Here is a 16,978-nt window from a genome sequence, read left to right on the forward strand (position 1 = left end):
CGCCGGAGCCCAGCAGGTCGAGGCTGCGGTGGCCGGGAGTGGCCACTGCATTCCAGTCTGTGCGACAGAGTGAGACTCCAACTCAAAAAAACAAAAAACAAAAAACAAAAAAAGTCTCACTTCCCTTCTCCAACCATTTTTCTCCTGAGTCTCCATCTAACTGGGAGTCGCCCCTGTCTCCTCCCTAAACCAGATTTTCCTTATTCAATCCTTCACGCACCCCAGAGATCTCACTTTCAAGACATCACTCATATCCACTTTTCATCCCTGGTACCTCTGTCCAGATTGTGCCCTCATCACCACTTGTCTGGGCCATGTTTTCCTAACTGAGTTCCATAGAGATGCTCTTTGTGGACCAAGAGGGAAGTCAAGAAAGAGAAGGTGACAGGTAGAAGTAAAGATAAATGCTCTGTAAGTTCACCTGGTAATCCTGTGCAACAGTAGGGAAAATTTTTCGTGATGTTCTTCCCTTCATGTTCATTTCAAACTGAACCAACCTGAATGCTTCTGTTTTCAAGAAGTTGGTAAACCATTGAGCTGCCTCATCGCCACAGTCTCTGCCTTTAATATCAAGACCAAATATCCTGGAAAGGTCACCAGAGAACACCGGGTTACTTACTTATGTCAACACACTGAGGGCTGGTGTCAAAGATGGACAGCAGGACTATTGGGATCTGACTATCCCAGAGGCATATTAAATGGTCCTTGGATCAAAGCTGGACAGAAGCAGAGGAGGAAAGAGTAGAATGTGCTCTTGGGAAGAGCTTCCCAAACCTGATGTGCATGCAAATCCTCCAGGATCTTGTTAAATGCAGATTCTACTTTAGTAGGTCTGGGCTGGGGTCTGAAATGCTTCATCTCAACAACCACCTGAATACCTAAATTGCTGGTCCATGGACAACACTTACAGCAGCAAGGATTCAGGATGTTTTCAGAAGAGGAGAGGGGCTGCCCTGTGACAGATGTACCCTATCAACTAAAAATAAAATCCTAAGCCTCCCACCAACTGAATAGATTTCCTTTTGTCCAAGGGTAACACCCCCCCAAAAAACTTAAAAACTTAGTTCCCAACAATGACCAAGATGGGAGGCCAGACTCACCTCATTATACCCCCCTCTCTTCTTGAGTTTAGACACAACAACTGATTAGCATTAATGTTAAAACAGAGATAATAAGACTGACAGACACTCTGTGCCAGTAAGATATCAAGGCCATGCCAGGCAAAAATTAAGAGTTAAGTCATGAACCCCTACACTTAAAGAATAGACTATGTTCTAACTGCCACAAGCTTTTTCTTCTTCTCTAGCAGCTAAACAAGTACTGGGCCCGAGATAATCAATCTTAGAACAATTACAACTCATCCACCTCATAGATGCTGACTAACTGCATCCCTATTCCACCAGTCAAAACTGCAGCTTTGATGGGATAAGAGGCTGATTTCAGCAACTTTCTCCAAATAAGAAGACCACTGACCGTGGACTGGTTCTGATCAGTACAAATGTAAACATAGATACATTTTATTTTTCTGACAAAACTTTATCCAAACATAGTTTTATGGCTATTAGTCACTTACTATATTTCTTTTGAAACAACTGAATTTTCTTTGTTTCTTAAGGCTCCAAGTATGAAGAATTTTTTTTTCTGAATTATCACTACAATTTTTGTTTGTGTACAATTGATCACAACGGAATAGGTATGCTATAAATTTTGACAATTATGGAACATAAAAAGCCAGATTTTATTTGAAATTACTTCCTTAGTGAATCCTATAGAGTATTCGTTAATCTGAATGAATTTTACTTACTTCTAGAATAAGTCAAGATTCAGCGTTAATTTTGTTCTTTTTTAAAAATAAGCCCTAGGAAATTTTTCACATAAACAGAAGAAGCTGAGTTATAGTAATTTCACTTATTCTTTGAATCCTTCTGCAATATTTGCCACATAGTGACTTGTCATCAAAAAGTATTTTTAGAGCTGGGTTCGGTGGCTCAGCCTATAATCCTGCGCCTTTGGGAGGCCGAGGTGAGTGGATTGCCTGAGCCTGCGGGTTCGAGACCCACCTGAGCAACTTGGCGAGACCTCATCTCTACAATAAATCAAAAAATCAGCCGGGCATGGTAGCGCATGCCTGTAATTCTGGCTACTCAGAAGGCTGAGGTGGAAGGATCGCTGGAGCCTAGCAGGTCAAGGCTGCGGTGGCCGGAGCGGCCACTGCACTCCGGTCTGGGTGACAGAGTGAAACTCCAACTCAAAAGAAAAAAAGTATTTTTAATGATTTATCAGCAATAATTTGATTGGAGGTTCCTTCATTTTAGTGTAAGACAAAGAATTAGAACCTCCAACTTGTAGAGTGACTTTACCCTGTTATTAGAGGTCATCCTCTTTATCAACAGCAGTGATTTTCATTGTCTGGGACCACCAGAGGTTTTTCCCTCCGAGGGCATTGCCCTTAGGAGTACGGTGAGCAGAGGTAAGCCTTTCCTCTATACATATGGGAGGTGGGAAATGAGAACTCGCCAGCAATTGACTATTAGTGTGATTTGATCACTATTTAAAAAGAGAACCTATCAAATTTAGAATCTGGAAATTGACTCCCTTAAAGTGTCCCCTACCCTTACATTCCATGGGAAGTGTTTGCACCTCCCCATGTGAAGGCTTACAGCTGTGTGAAGAACCCTGAGGTGATGTATATGAAGGAATACAAAGTGGGCACATGAAGTACTCACAGTTAAATGAACCCCTGTGTACCCTGAAACCCATAATCCTGATCTGAGGGTAGAAGTTTCCTATTTTCTGACCTTCTCTTCCATCTATTGTCAAATCTTGATGCTGTTCTTTTAACATTTCTTGGGACTTTTCCTTCTCTCTAAACGCCCCCTTTGTAGCCATTATTTGGTCTCTGATTAATCCTTGGCTCATTCTCTATGGACATCTCATAGCCCCCTCCTGGCTGTCAGTCTTTCTCCTAAAACTGATTTAATCCATTGTTCAGCAGCTCTTTAAGCATGTGCTCCTGGGTTGAGCATGCCCTTCAGAACACTCTTGCATATAGGCGCACACATTCTACCCCCCAGTGTGCACACATCCAGGTAAGCTTACTGTTGGCAGTTTGAAAAGTAGAAAGCACCCAACAGGGTAAGGGAATACTGTTTAACTTATGCCCTTTCCTCTTTTGAAGGTCCCCCTCCATTTGTCCTGTCTCCCATCCCTGCAATGGACCGTATCTTTCCCTCTACCATTCCATCTTCTCTAATTATTCAAAAATCCCCTGCAATATCTACTCTGTCCCTTATTTTGAAACAAAATGTCCCATCAGCAACATCCATAAAAAAACTGGCCCTCTCTCTGGGGGACCAATAGAATTTCATTAGTAAGTAAGCTACTAACTCACAAAGCAGAAATAAACCACTAAAATTACTTAAGAGGTCATAAAAACTTGAATAGACATTTATGAAGAAAATCCAGACACTTTTACAGATAAGTTCTACTAATATTTAAAGAATAAATAATATCAATTTTATATGGCAAACAAAAAATGTTTTTAAAAGTTGCTATGTAAAATAGGGGGGGAAAAGGGTAAGGTACCTGGGACTAAATCTAACAAAATATTTTAAATCTCATTATGGATAGAATTATAAAATTTTGTTAAGGAGATAAAGTAAATAAGTGAAGACAGTTAATATTTATAGACAGGGTAGCTCAGCACAATAAAGATAATGATAGCTATTTAAGAAGTAATATCTAGTTAAGTGCCTACTGTGTGCCAAGTTCTCTTCCAAATGCTTTATTTAATACACACACACACACATCAATTTTCTCCAAACTGAGCCACAAATTCAATACAGAGTTGAAGTCATTTCTTATTTCCTCCTACTTTAGAACATAGGTTTGGCCTTTTTACATAAGTAATCCTTGTGGTAATCAAGAAGCTATACTGGTCCATAATTATTATTTTAAAAATTTAACAACACAGGATGAACAGGAAAACCTGATTTCAAACAATGAGTGAAAAAATAAAATAAATATAAATCAATGGCATTTCAGGCTCATCCATATGGCTGTGTTAAGGAATTTTTCCTTTTCTCTTTCCCAACTTGGGGTTATTTTAAGCACTGGTGACCTAGCTGTGGCAGTTACTCTGTCGCTTATGATCTGTTGTGTTCTAAGTGTTTGTGTCTCCCTCAAATTCATATGTTGATGCCCTCACCCCCAGTGTGATGGTATTTGGAAGTAATTTGGATTAGGTAGAGTCCTCATGATGGGATTGGTACCCTTTAGGTCATGTGGGAACATAACAAGAAGTGACCATCTGCAACCCAGGAAGAAGGCCCTTACCAGCCAGTGAATCTGCCAGCACCTTAATTCTGAACTTCCCAGCCTCTTGAACTATGAGAAATACATCTGTGGTTTAAGCCACCCGGACTCTGGTATTTTGTTAAGTTTCCATGGCAACCAATCCATTAAAAACAGTATATAAACACAAGCCAAATTAATGAGAGCATGTAACTGGTGGAGAGGACAATGTGCTGATCACTTACCTCTCTGTGTTGATCTTAATACACAGTTCTCAGAGGTTGGTTTCACTAGACCACCAGAGTTCCGGGCTCTCTATTCCCACCTCATCGAGAACGCAATCCATGTGTGAAATAGGATTTCATGAGGACTGGCTGCACTTGGTGCCTTTGTTAGACCATGGCCAATCCTCCCACAAGGTCCTCCTCTTCCCCTCCAGGAAGATCTGTGCCTCCCTAGAGTTCTGCCTACCTAGCAGGTCAACCTTGAGGGAAAACTTGCCCACTGTCAGCGAGTCTGCAGGGCAACAGCTACATCCGTCACCCACACGTCAACTCAGTATCTTCCTACGAGCTTCGAGTGTCCTCCAATCTAGTTGAGATGGCTGCACTTTTCCTCTTTAATGAATTTATGCTCAAAATCTGTCATTTATGGAAAAGCTTTTCCTCTCCCTGCACATAGGTCTTAAAAGCAAAAGCCTAGGAGGTAGGTGGGTTCAAATTTCCACTCTGATTTGCAAGGCAGTGATCTAAGTCTTGCTTTCCTCATTTGTAAAGTGGAATTAAAGATATCCACCTCAGAGGGCTGCTAAGATAATTGACTGAAATCTTGTATTCAGTGAATTATTGCTTCAGACTTTTGAAAATTGGTAGCCCTGAGTGGTGGACACTTTGCTTGAAAAAACATAAGATGAGGGTATAGGGAGTAACCCAAGGCTCTCCTCTGAGCCATGGAACCTTTGGACAACATGGATTTCCATATGGTTAGTTGGTTACAAAGGGATCCAACTCATCCCATGACAGGAATCTAAGTCTCTAGGACTTTCTAATATGGAAGAGCAAGATCCCATTAAGCCATGGAACTTGACAACCAAACAAGGATCTTATGGGCCAAAAGAGTCAAGGCCTGAGGCGTCTCCCTAGCCAGACGTGGAAATTCCTCACACCCAACTCCTGTCAGACATACCTTAGTCTCAACTGCAGACCTCAGGCTGCAGAGTCATCTCTGAAAAGCCCCAGCATCCTTATCATCTAGCCCTGAGATACAGCTGCTAAAGTTCCCACTATCTACCTTGACTGCCTGGTTGGAGAGCTGACAATTTTGAATAAAGACTCGAATGGAAAGGAGACAAGTTCTAAAGATGGATACTTTGTATCCCGCTTAAACTTGTATTAATAATGCTTTTTATTCCCTGCATTTTTGAATCTTTGACATCTTGGAGCCTTGCTGACACTGAAGAAACTGCTTCTCCCAGGGCCAGCCAAATCCTAGAAATAGTAGATTGATGATCTACAAGTGTGACGTTCATAGGAACACAGCCCATCCACAGCCCACACCCCTGACCACTTCCTTTATTAAGCATTTACATGCCGGGTCACTAGCCCCCTGCCATAGTCACCCCAGGTCCAGGTACCAGATAACCAGGGACAACTCCTGTGCCCAGAGCATGTGGATATTATTCAATCCTAAGCATGCCTTTCCTGCCTTGCTTTTCCTTTCCTGTGGAAACCACAATAAAGGCTCTTACCCACATCTTCCCCTCATTCCCTCTGCCTCCTGATTGACCCTGGCGCTTCCCCACATGGACCTGTGTGGCGTGCTGTGCCTCCTGTCTCTGGGGTTCTAATAGTATAAACAATTTCTTTCTTCAGGACAGTCATTTCCATGTCTATGTGTCTTACCAAACCTTACGAAAACAAATCCTGGATTTTAAAATAAACACTCTTATCATCCACTCACCCCTCAGCTCTGGCCTGATCCCAACCCAGAATGCACCTCTCTTAAATATTTCCTTGATCAATGTCATCATCTACTGTACAGAAAAGCAAAACAGAAGGCAGGAACCTGAAGGAAAATTAGGCCTGTTGCAGTTCCCTGGATGCCCCCAAGCAGAGCACCTGCAGTCGTGGAGTGTGTTGGATGAAGGCTGCTTGCAAGGCAAAACCAGTGGGTCCACACCCGGAGCACTAAGGATCAGGCAGTTGTTCTCATAGGCAATGGAGACCAGCACAAGGCGAGGCTCCTGCCGGGCAGTGATCATATGTCCATCTTCCTTAATCACCAACCAAAACCTGCAGAGAAACAAACAAGGGCACACTCAGAAAACTCTCTTCCATCCCCTCAATATCTTTTCCAGTTTTCTAATTAGACCTCCACCTGCTTTGACATGGGACCCATAATTATTGTCTCGACGATTATATTCAGGTCTAGACAAATTCTTTGGGTCTAAAAGCTGGTGATCCTAAAAAGAGCATATTTGGCAGAAACAGTCCTGGGTGGGTGGGTAGAGGAGAAGGGAAAGACAGGCCAATGTATGAAAATCTCTCAGTTTCAAAAATCAGAAAATGAGGCTGGTTTAGGAACATTCCCTTACTACTTAGACAATCATGTTACTTGTTTGGGGACTCTGCTTTGGTCAGAAGTTTCCACAGGCCTGTTTAAATATTTCTTGGAAGCTCTGGGAGAAGTGAAATGTCTTCCAGGCCTTTTTGTTATAGAACACTATGAGCTTGGCTAAAACTACTGGAGCCCTAGACAAAGGTCTTACAATGTTGCTGCCTCCAAGAGAACCCAAGCTGGCCTCTACTCTGTGTTCCTTGCTGCGGCATGTGGGTCCTGTATCAGGAAACTTCTGAAACAGCCTCTACTCTTCATGTATACATTCCTGCATGGAGAACAAAGACTCACAAAAGTCTGTTAGATAAGAACTCCTCCACCTAGCTCCTACAGTCCACCATACTAGGCTCGGTTTTCATGTATTTTGGAACTCTGATTTTCCATGGGGTGAGCTGAAGAGTGTGGGGGAGGGAGGAATGAGCTGGCCAGACCCCATTCGTTAGACTCATTCCATCACCCAGGCTGGAGTGCAGTGGCACGTTCACAGCCACCCAAAAGCGACCCTCTGGCCTCAGGCGATCTTTCCACCTCAGCCTCCCAAGTAGCTGGAACTATAGGTGTGCACAACCACAACTGGCTAATTTTTTGATTTATTGTAGATATGAGGTCTCACCAAGTTGCCCAGGCTGTTCTCAAATCTGTGAGCTCAGGTAATCCCCTCACCTCAGTCTCCCAAAGTGCTGGGATTACAGACTTGAGCCACTGCTCCTGGCCCATTAGGCTTTTGTCTATAGTCTCATATAGGTTTGGATTGTACCACACAAATGATTGAATTGCCAAAAAAAAAGTGTCCCACTACTAGGTAAGGTAAATTTTAATACCACACCCCTGCTTGGGAGTTCCCCTGCCACCAGCCCTCCCCAACAGAAGACCCCACTCACTCACTCCTCATCAAAGTGTATCAAGCACCCCGGGACTGGAGAAGTGTGAGGAGGAAGCCCCAGCAAGACCTAGGTCAATGTCCTATGTTTTAGAAAGAACACAGAGTCTGCAGACAAGTGAAGTGGGTGAGGAATTCTGTGGACATTATTGAGCAAGGGGCCTGAAAGCCAGAGTCTCTCTACATGTGAGTAGGATAAAAAGCTCTTTCTACAGAGACATTCCAAAATATGACTGGAGCCAAGTGGGAATGCCTGGGGTAATCTTATGAGGACACCTAGTATCAGAGCACAGGGAGCTCAGTCTCTGCCCTTTCTTAGCCCTGCCAGATAGTCTTGCATCTGGAACCCCTCTATCGGTAGAGTCCTTTCCAGGTGCTGGCTAAACTGTCCCATCCTTGCAATCAAGCCAGCAGACAATGGCTGGTAGCGTGTGCCCTGCTCACTGGCATGTGAGATGGTACAATGGTGTAAAGGCATTTCGAGGATTGTCTTGGCTACTCCCTTCCCAAGAGCTGGCTGTGGTAGGCAGTAGCAAGTCACCACCCCTCTGAGGAGGCCATCTTTTTTCTTGCTAGGTGTCTTTCTAGAGAATCAGGCTTCTCTAATTCTCTCATCTTGGGGAGAGGGGTCTATAAATCAAGTGAATCCTGCCTATTCCACTAACCCCCTTTCCTTGCGGCTGGGCCTATTCCCTATTTCTAGCCTTGTCCTTAGGTGCAGAGTTCTTTGGTTAACCTCACCAAAAACTGCAAGCTTAACTCCTAACATGCCCCATCCCCAGACAAGACTCCTTCTGAGATATTCACACACCAGACTCATGTCTAGACAGGGGTACATCCCTGTTTGCATGTCATTTCTGACAACCCCTCCCTGAACCAGGTCTTCTTATCTCCCATTTATCCCTTAACATATTAGCCCTTTACGGTCACTTAGAGTCCTGCCTGCAGCTCCAACCTGTTGTATAATAACATGGGAGTTAACTGCTAGGGTTAATAGTAGGAAGTGGTGGCTGAAAGCTTCCTGCTTATCACTGTCACTGAAAAGGCACAGGGCAACTTGCAGGGATTCCAACACTGGGACAGGACAAAGACAACAACCAAAAGTAAAAGGCTGCCATCTGTAACGTACCCCAACCATCTCATTACCCTGTCAGCCTGGGTAATTATATTTTTTAACCTCTTGTATACAAATGCTGCCCAATGAGTAAATAATTAGTTCTATTCTGCCAGATCTGAAAGAAAGGATAAGTCTGAAGTGCAGATCTTGTCATGACCAAGTTGCCCTAACCTAGTCTGCAACACTAAAACCCAGTGATTTTATGGGTAAAACGTGAGTATGCAGTAAGGGGATATATGTAGGACCCCAGAGCTCTGATCCCAAGAGCAAGAGTGCCTTGAGTGACCAATAGCAATAGGGAGGTGGAGCCCAAAGCAACAGAAAAAATCTCATTTCTCAGTCACAAACTGATTTGGAGAGCAGGAAGGACTGAGCCTGAAGGTGGGGAAAGCAGAAACCACAGGGAGTGGGAAGGTAGAGGCAGGAGGAATTGGGCAGGGGATGACACAATGGATAATACACCCAGGGGATTCCTTTCTCCAAGAGTTAATAGTCTGCACAGAAGAAATAAAGGGTTGTCTTCAGAAAAGGTTTGGACGGATGCAAATAATCAAGTCATATGTGGCTGCTAAGGAGAGCAGGGATTTACAAGGTCAGGGAGGACAGGCACACGCTCCCAACTGCTGCACCAGACAGCATTCTGGGTGGTGGACTTTAAACACTCAAAGCTTAGTGTTCTAGCCAAGTGTTCACAAGTATACTAAGAGCCCAGAACAAAATGCCTCTAGAAATTTGAGGACTACGCACTTATAGAGGAAAACTCCAGCTTCTTCCAACAGTTTCAAAGACACAGGTTCAGAATGGAATTAAAGAAATGAGGGTCTTTCCTTGCATTCTAGGAATATCTGTAGTTGTGTTATCATATTCTTAGGTTTCGAGAACAGCAGCCATTAAACAGAGTTCTTTCCAGCAAGCTTACTTTCAAATTTTCAATTATCCTTTAAATAAATAAAACCTAGTTAAGGCAATGTCTTTGAGACCATCAAGTTCAACCCTCCTTTTGCAAATGAGAAAAGTGAGGTGCAGAAACTTTGCCCAAGATCACCTGATCCCTGATGCAATCTTTATACTTCATGTCATACATGTGGGTTCCATAGAAACAGCTTAAGTGCTGTACTCACACAGATCTGAGTTCAAATCCTCCCAGTACACATTGATTTTGTGATCTTGGGTGAGATACTTTTTTTTTTTTTTTTTTTTTAAGTCTTACTCTGTTGCCCACACTGGAGTGCAGTGGCACTCTCCCGGCCACCTCAGCCTGGACCTGCTGGGTTCCAGAGATCCTTCCACTCAGCCTTCCAAGTAGCCGGAACTACAGACGTGCACTACTACACCCAGCTAGTTTTTGATTTATTGTAGAGATGAGGTCTCACCAAGTTGCCCAGGCAGGTCTCGAACCACAGGCTCAGGCAATCCACACACCTCGGCCTCCCAAAGCGCGGGATTACAGGTTGAGCCACCGAGCCCAGCCAGGTGAGATGCTTATTCTTTCTGATACTGTTTCCTTATTTGCAAAATAGAGATAATCGTTTCTAGCCCATAATATTGTCACGAATTTAAATAAACTAATCTATAGGACAGGATTTAGCTCAGTGTCTGCTGCATGTTAAGCACTAGATAAACGTTCACTTCATTGCCTTCCCCTTCACCCCAGGCTTCACACCACCCTTCCTCATCCTAAGCATTTATTGTTTAAAGCAAGGGAAAGGTTACACAGTTTTACTTATGTTAGGATGCCTATGGAAGCAGAAAAGCACAGGCAAATGACACATAAGTTTCTTTCTATAGCAGCGATAGACATGGCAAAGTAGTGATAATGAGACATGGCAAAGCAACAGTGATTCAGGTGATCAGAAGAAATGCAGATAAGAACTGGAACTCTGTGAAACAACCTCTATTCTTCAGTGAGGAAGAACCCCATTTCTTGGAATGTGCATCATGAGAATTTGCTTCTCCCAGTTTTTTGGAGGGTATCCAGTCCCACTGTACCTGAAGTCTTTCCAGTAGTAAGAAAGCTTGTCTTACCCTTCATACTTGAAAAAGCTCTAAACATCCTCTTCTTAATGTCTCAGATAAAATTATTTAATTACAGCATCAAAATCACCTGAGGGAGATTTTTAAAACTCTACACGAGTTGGTTCCACTCTTGGTGATTCTGATTCATTTGGCCTGGGATGGGAATCTCAGGAAATTGTAGCCTAAAACAACTCTCCAGGACTAGAAATCTGGGATGGGGGTGGGGTATGGAAGGATCTCCCACGAGTCACATGGTTTGTATGCACAATACTTCTCTAAAACTCCTTGAAGCTTTCCAGTGCAATGGAAGCCCACATTTCTTTAAGAGGTTAGCAGTCTTCAGAGAACAGTGTGTACATGTGTCCAGGAGTGAACACAGGGCAGCAGATGGTCCTCTGCTAAAAAGTTCCTTGAACAATCAACTTGCAACCCTCCCTCCCTGCAGACACAGAACCACAGCTAAACCATCCCAGTCACATAAGAAGGCTCTTGATCCCAAGTACGAAATGTCTATGCATCAGTCCCTATGTGGATAGAGATGTTGCCCAAAATTCTTTGCTTTGGGAGAAGGGGACACACTATTCCTTTAATGGCAAGTATCACATCCCTGCTGGGAGTACCCCTGCCACCTGCCCTCCCCAACAGAAGTCTTCACCCCTCATTCCTCATCAAAGTGTGTCAGGTGTCCTGGGCACTCCATGATTGAAGAAGTGTGAGGAACAAGCCCCAGCAAGGTCTAAGCCAGCGTCCTTGAATAACACTTGCTTCTGGTTGCTCCGCTCTAGTGCCAATACCATTTTGCTACTATTGTAGGCCATACTGAGATAGAACCAGAAACTTTAGAACTAGCAGGAGCCCTGCATAGAATCAGGTCAAAACCCCTCCTGTTACAGAGGAAGGATCTCTCATCCAGAGAAGGGCAGGGGATTGCCCATACTTACTTTACCAAAAATAAATCAGATATAAACTTGACCTTCCCAGATAAAGGATCAAAGGTCCAACAGTCAGCCCAGGAAACTCAGGTGGCAAACTTCTCTTCTTACCCACCCCACCCTAGGACGGGCTTCACCTCCCTCCCCGCTCCTCGCCCCAGGCAAAGCCCACGCTGTCCCGCGCCAGGCTAGGCCGTACCTGTCCCGCATGCTGCCGCTGCGCAGTCCCATGGCCGTGCACTCCGCCGCGTTCACCGGCACCCCCTTGCAGGACTTGACCGGGTAGATCAAGAGCTGCGCCACGGTGCCCACCTGCTGCAGCTGCCGACGCCGCCCGGGCCGCGCGCGACGCCATGCGACGACCCCCAGCGCCGCCGCGGCCAGTCCCAGCGCGGCCACCCCGAGCCACCGGGGCCGAGGCTGCGCGGGGAGGCGCGGCGCGGGGAGGCCGAGGCGGGCCAGCGCCCACGAGCCGGCGGCGCCCATGGCCAGCGAGGGCTCGAGGACCTGGCACAGCCGAGCAGAGAATGGGGCTGGGACGGCGAGGAGGCCCTTAAGACCCCGGGCGGGCGGGTGGAGCCACAGCTGACCCAACCACTGGCCCTGTCACCCCTTCGTCGGCCGCCGAGGTGGAAGGACTGGTTACACGCAGGGAGGGAGTGACTGAAGGCGGTGCTAAGAACTGCGCGGTTACGGGGGACGTGAGGCAGAAAGCAGCCGGGGGCTCTGGGGTCCTCTGGGCCAGGGGAGGGGCACGACGCCCAAAGCAAGCTGGCTGCCCGCCCAGTGTTTCAGGGGTGGTCACTTTCGCTTTACTTCTCCTCCCTCTTCCCTGTCCCTACGACGCGACAGTCACCCACGCAACGTGGCCTTCACCCGCCCACACTCTACTGCCCCCTTCTCTGCTGATACTGCGCCCTCAGTTGCTCGACAAGGGCAGCCCAGAAGGTGAAGGTGGGTTGCAGAATGGAAGATTTAAACATATTTGGGAACGACTTTTTTCTGGCAGGTCGCTGTGATAACTGAAGAACCTTCTGCACATAAAAAACGGTCTAAATCTCTGTACTGAAAGACTAAGGAACTTCAGCATGGCTTCTAGCAGCAGGACCCTGTCCCCACTCACCAATAAAATGTCTTTCTGAGAAAGCTCAAAGCTGCCAGGAGAATTTGCTGTTTATTATAGCCCTCCGATGAAAAGGCCCCTGACCTCCCTTTTTTAGAGCACTTTCCATAAAAGGCTTATACTTGTGCATCCTTTCTCTGTTGCTCTGAGATGTGTGTGTAACTCCTACAACTCAGAAGTGTGTGTATCTCCTACAACTCAAGGACAGAACACATTTCTTTGAAATGTAACCATCAAGGACAATAGGGCTGCTGTCTCCCAATCTCTGTGGGAGGATAGGATCCCAGCTCCATAACTGCCAGCTACCAGACACAGCTGCCTCGCCACCGTGACACTGACCACCACTTTGTGATTCTGAGTCTCTGCCAGCTTCCCCTCCCCACTCCCTGCACAAATTGGACAGAGATCACTGTTTTCACCTACTGTCTGTAGCTACTGAATAAAATTCATTTTCATGTTTTAACTAGTGCCTGGCTCCATTCAAGCAAGCTATTGGGTTAGCAGTGGATTTTCTTAGACAAGTTAAGGTTTGAGGTCTTTTGTTTTGTTTGTAGTTTTGTTTTTCAAAATCTTGTCCCTTAAACTGTGGCACAGTTCTGGGATAGCTTCAGAAGGCCAACCAGTGGGCCATTCCCAGATCTGACTGGTGGCTGGCTGGAGAAGAGGCCAGCTCCAGGGTGTAGGAAGAATCCCAGGACAGGTGAGAGGGATCCAATCAAGATGTGCCATGTTCCGTCCCCTTCAGCTGTTCCTTGTAAAGAATGAAAGAGAAAACAGGGCCTGAATCTCTTTTCCCCTGCCCCACCCTCCAAAAAACAGTCCCAGTTTGAGATCCCAGCCTAGCAGAATCAGTCTCTTCAGTCCCCACACATTCTCATCATGCTCAGCAGCCAAGACTTTGGAGCTTGTTTTTTCAGCATGGTGTGGTAAATGAGGTGTGTGTAAACTTATACCTGATTCCCTTTGCCTCTCCAGACTCTTGAGGAGGTTCAGCGCCCTCTCTGCCCACAAGCTTACTGTCAGAGCGAGGTGCTTATAAAGCCATCACTCTCACTGGAAGTGAGCTCCCAGACAGGGCAAATGTCTACTGATGAATGATCTGTTCCTTTCAACACATATGTTGATCATTCACCTGGCTCTGCCCTAGATGGCACTGGGGATTTAAAGTTTGGTAGAAGCTGCCCCCTCCATCCAGTTCATCAAGTCCCCAAAATACTAATGCCTCACCTGAAAATCCAGAGGATAATGTCAGAGAGAAGGCATGGTCAAGATGCAGTGGGAGTAGACACAAGAGAGCAGCTGAATCTCAGATAATGGTGTTTTTCAGAGGAGGGAGCTTTTGAGCTGAGACTTGATGTGGGATATGGGGAGGGGGCAGAGGAGAAGATTCTGAGCCAAAGGAGCAGCATGTACAATGGCTGAAGAAACTAAAGGAACAAGAGAGTGTGGCATGTTTGGGCAACCACCAGCAAATCAGCTGTATCACAATATACCTGTGCATGCAGCAGATGGCAAGAGCTGAGGCAGAACAGGTGGCCAAGAGTCAGGCCAAGATGTGCCTTGTCTCTACTTAATGTGGAGACATCTCGGAATTTTTCTTTTTTTTATGTAAAGGTTTCGCTCTGTCCCCCAGACTAGAGTGCACAGTGGCACAATCACAGCTCACCACAGCTTCAAACTCCTGGACTCAAGTAAGCCTTCTGTCTCAGCCTCCCAAGGAGCTAGGACTACAGGTGTGCACCACCATGCTCAGCTAATGTATTTATTTGTTTGTTTGTTTATTCTGTAGAGATGAGTTCTCACTATATTGCCCAGGCTCTTCTCAAGCTCCTGAGCTCAAATGATCATCTTAAGATGCCTCAGTCTCTCAAGGTGCCGGGATTACAGGCACAAGCCTCCATGCCCAGCTTCGACACCTCGGAATTCTGAACAGCAGTGATTGTGATCAGACTTGGGTCTTCGGAAGGTCACTGGCTGCTCTGTGAAGGAATATCACCAAGGGTAGTTAGTTGGGTCACACATGTCCGTGTTCAGGCTGAAGTAATCCCATATCAGGGAATGATAACAATGGGAGGGAGAGGGACTGTGGCTAGGAGAGGTGGTCAGGAGACAGAATGAGCAAAAGTGATGACAACACTGAGACAGGGAGAGAAGGAACCCACGGGGTCTCCCAGCTCTCTGGCACAGAAGTCTAGGGTGAGGGTGGGGGTAGGGTGTTATTCTCTGAGATTAAAATTCAAGAAAAGAAGCTGGCCTGGGGACAAAGACAATAAGCCTGACTGTGGACATTAAGTGTGAGGTATCTGTTGGAATCACAGAAGAAATCATTACCTGAAAAGGTAACTCGACCTGCATTTTCTTAGACAAGTTAAGATTTGAGGTCTTTCCGTTTTTGTTTACAAAAGTTTGTCCCTTAAACTGTGGCACAGTTCTAGGAAAGCTTAAGAAGGCCAATCTTTCTGTGCTTTCATCTCCTCATTGGTAAAACGATGACAATAGATCTCTAAGATGTCAGCTCAAAACTCCAGATTTCCCAAATCCAGACAAGACTTCCCATCCATCCATTGGGCTGCAGAAGTCAAGCAAGTGAGGAATTTTGCCATAGTGAGTGCCGATTCTCTCTTGTCCCCACCCATTACCGACCACCTAACCTGCCCTAATTGCTATTTTACCAATGTTGCGGTTGGGAGTGACTTCAGGGGAACAGACTCATTCCTTATGGGTAATGTGGACATCATAGTCTTTAGCATTTTCACTTGTCTACTTTGTGGGAGTGATGAGAGGTTGATTCATTAGTCTAATCAGCTATTTGCTTTTCTTTTTTCCCCCTTTGATTTGAGTGATTAACTTGTCTATATTTTTCTTGCTGATGTATAAGATCCTTTTGTAAATTAAGAAAATTACCCTTTTATCATGTGTTTCAGAGTCATAACATTTCCCCCCTATTTTGTCACTTTTTGGCAACCTCTGTTTAAAAAGAAAGAATCTCTTATTCTAGTGAATAAGACATCATGTCTGCCTAGAGGCACTGATATAGCTAAATAAAACTCTGTCAATTAGAATATCAATAAAGAAAGCAGAGAAAAAAGGAGTCTAAAAAGCAAATACATATTGCCTTGCCTAGCCAGACCCTCATCAGGAAGGTGGGTGCTCAGCAGCCTCAAAAGTATTAATTGGGGTCACGCAGCAGTCTATCTCTCCTGGGGAGATGAACACATCAGATTATCGAGCTAGGATGATAATCAACCTTCAGCTCATATAACAAATCTTTTGAGTCAGGGTAAGTTAAAATGTCCTAGCAACCTCAAACTCCCAAACTCCCAATGATCTAACAAAATAAAAGTTTATTTCTCACATCCCTGTTTAATGCAGGCCAAACATTAATTAAAGGTCCCCTTAGGTCATGTCCAGTGGTTCACAGTTTGGCAGGCCAAGGTGGGAGGATCAGTTGAGGCCAGGAGTTCAAGCCTAGCCTGGACAACATAGTGAGACTCTGTCTCTACAAAAATATATTAGCAGGGCATGGTGGCACAGCTATTTGGGAAGGCTGAGGCAGGAAGCTTGCTTGAGTCCAAGAGTTTGAGGCTACAGTGAGCAATGATCATGCCACTGCACTCTAGCCTGAATGGCACAGCAAAAGTCTGTTTTAAAAAAAAAAAAAGAAAGAAAGAAAAATCCCTTTAAAAAAGTGATAGAAAGAAGTAAGGAATGAGGGAAAGGAGGAGGAAGGAAAAGAAAGGATAAGCTATGTAAAGTAAGCTTAAACATTTAAGGAGATTTTGGAACTCCAAACTTTAGCAAATAAGATGCTAATTTTTAAAAACCAAAGTAGTCTTTTTAGAACCTTGTACAAAGAGAAAGACATAGACATCAAATAGATATACTGACAGATAAATAGAAAGGCTTTTGTGACACCCCAGAATCACTGCAGTGTATGCGAATCTGATGTCAGTAAGAATCTGAGTTCAAATAATAACGATGACAATGACACCTTGCGATTT

The 16,978-nt window shown here is 45.0% G+C and overlaps 1 protein-coding gene across 1 annotated transcript in view; it reads right to left on the reverse strand.

Moving 5' to 3' along the window:
• Positions 1–12,340, reverse strand: part of LOC110596658 (mitochondrial amidoxime reducing component 2-like) — a 29,741-nt gene extending 17,401 nt beyond the window's left edge. Inside the window, exons 1-3 of the mRNA XM_021718244.1 lie at positions 12,054–12,340; positions 6,411–6,584; positions 422–584 (exon numbers count right to left, since the gene is read on the reverse strand). Of these exons, the coding sequence (XP_021573919.1) occupies positions 422–584; positions 6,411–6,584; positions 12,054–12,340 (624 nt within the window). The remainder of the gene's footprint in view (positions 1–421; positions 585–6,410; positions 6,585–12,053) is intronic.
• Positions 12,341–16,978: the final 4,638 nt, after the last annotated feature.

The sequence above is a fragment of the Carlito syrichta genome, unplaced genomic scaffold (genome assembly GCF_000164805.1).
Source record: "Carlito syrichta isolate Samal-C Ts95f unplaced genomic scaffold, Tarsius_syrichta-2.0.1 Scaffold312011, whole genome shotgun sequence".
NCBI classification, from domain to species: Eukaryota; Metazoa; Chordata; class Mammalia; order Primates; family Tarsiidae; genus Carlito; species Carlito syrichta.